The 1,876-nt window shown below is 34.1% G+C and overlaps 1 protein-coding gene across 3 annotated transcripts in view; it reads right to left on the minus strand.

Annotated features, from left to right (window-relative positions):
• The window catches only part of LOC125653311 (methyl-CpG-binding domain protein 4-like), a 36,105-nt gene extending 34,467 nt beyond the window's left edge, over positions 1-1,638 (minus strand). For all 3 annotated transcript variants that reach the window (XM_056144800.1, XM_048882726.2, XM_048882727.2), the window contains exon 1: positions 1,525-1,638. In XM_056144800.1, the coding sequence (XP_056000775.1) occupies positions 1,525-1,574 (50 nt within the window). In that variant the 5' untranslated portion in view covers positions 1,575-1,638. The remainder of the gene's footprint in view (positions 1-1,524) is intronic.
• Between the last annotated feature and the right edge of the window lie 238 nt (positions 1,639-1,876).

The raw sequence follows: 1,876 nt of genomic DNA on the forward strand, positions 1-1,876 counted from the left end.
CCTCAGGTCTAATGCGTCATTTATTACGCCGGACCGGAATGTCCAATGTCTCAGTGGCCGGTTTTAACTTTACTATTCTGACGCTGAGTCATTTAAATATTTGTTATAAGTAAAAAATATCGCACAAATCCAAATACGTAAATGAATGTGATTTAAAACCGCATGGACCGTCTAAGGTATCACACCATTAATTATTTTCACTATATATTACTACAAAGGAAAAAATTCATTAAAAATCAGTGCGCGAGTTTACAGAATTGATACCGAATAATGCAGTCGGAAACGTTCTATGTTACCTATACCAGAAAAACAACACCCTAAGCGGCATTTTCGGGAAAAAATTACTCGCAAACAAGACTACCCTCAAAACCACGTGTTTTTCACGTGTGTAAACAGCCGGAGTGCACCTCAGGAAGTAGCCTCAGCTACCAACAGCAAATAGTTCCTTTGTATACACTTGGTTATTTCTACAAACTACACAAAATTTCCTAATCTGGGGTACAAAAATTAAGAGAAAAGAAAGGGAAATGAGAAAAATTGCACAAGGAAGAAATTTTTTTCTTTAAATATATGGAACTACAATTGACTAAGTTCATTTTGATTGGACAATTATCTGTGTGATACCTCTAACTAAGTATTATGCGGGGAGCGATCCCCGGTAAAAGAAAAGCTGTTGGGCCTACTCAAGAGAAGAATATGGACTATAAGTCGAATTTTTTTAATGCCTGCAAGAAGATTCAATACGTACGGTTTGGAAAAATGGCCGACCATGGCATTTTCACGTGTTTTACTTTTTTACATTAGGTTTTTCGGACGGACAAAATTTGGTTCAGTCCTGTGTGTTCATTGATTACACAGGACCGAATGTCCTGTGTGGTCCAAAAAACTTTCGCATAGACTGCATACAGCAATCTTTCTTTACAAAACAAATAACAAACTCTCTAAGGTAATGTATGGCCTTAATTTTTATGTGAAATATTTTAGACAGTAGGTTTTGATGTGACATTAAAAGTGAAAAACAAAATTTTCGGGGAAATCGTTAATCAGTCCCTTTAATGATTTAATATAAAACTTTGGAGAAAAAAACTAAAATGGGCCGTTTCTTGTTTCAATTGAACCTGATCAAAGCAATGAACATTACAAAATATGTACATACATGTAGCTGCGCTCGCTCAAACGGTAGCACCGTCAACATATTATGTCATTTATCATTTTTTAAATATTATTCTCCATATTTTTGTATTTTGCACGTTCACCTAGATATATCATATGCTGATAATTACTCTGCATACTGACAAAATTATCTTGATTGGTGACTGTGATATAACTTAAATTAGATAAAATAGTTCAGCATGATGTAGACATATTGCCATGAATATTGGGGCGACATATCATGTTACGTACTCATTCAAAGGATATTGAACGATACATTTAACTCAGCTATGAAAACAATTTGAAAGAAAATGTCATGAAACGGGAATCAAACCCCTACGACTGGAATTATTTTCACTGTTCAATACTAACGAAGGTTGCATTGCAACGAATAGCTCCTCTGTTGCCTCATCGTCCTCCATGATGGTTAGAGAACCCCAAGAAACGAAAATACATGTATTCCGATCCCGATTAAAATGGTATCGCAAATCTACAATGTCAAAGTTTTTCATAACAAAGAATGCGTAGATTTAATACAAAAGCATAAGCTGAATAATATCTCATATAGAAAATATAAATTAGTTCTTGAAGTTTAGAACCAAACAGTTTATTTGTTGTATCACAATTATTATTCAACTTTCTTTGTAATTGTTTTATATTTTAGCGTTGCCAACATTTTATATTATCATCGGCCAACTTTGTATCTTCCAAGAATGCATTTTTT

This window comes from Ostrea edulis, chromosome 7 (genome assembly GCF_947568905.1).
Source record: "Ostrea edulis chromosome 7, xbOstEdul1.1, whole genome shotgun sequence".
Taxonomy (NCBI): Eukaryota; Metazoa; Mollusca; class Bivalvia; order Ostreida; family Ostreidae; genus Ostrea; species Ostrea edulis.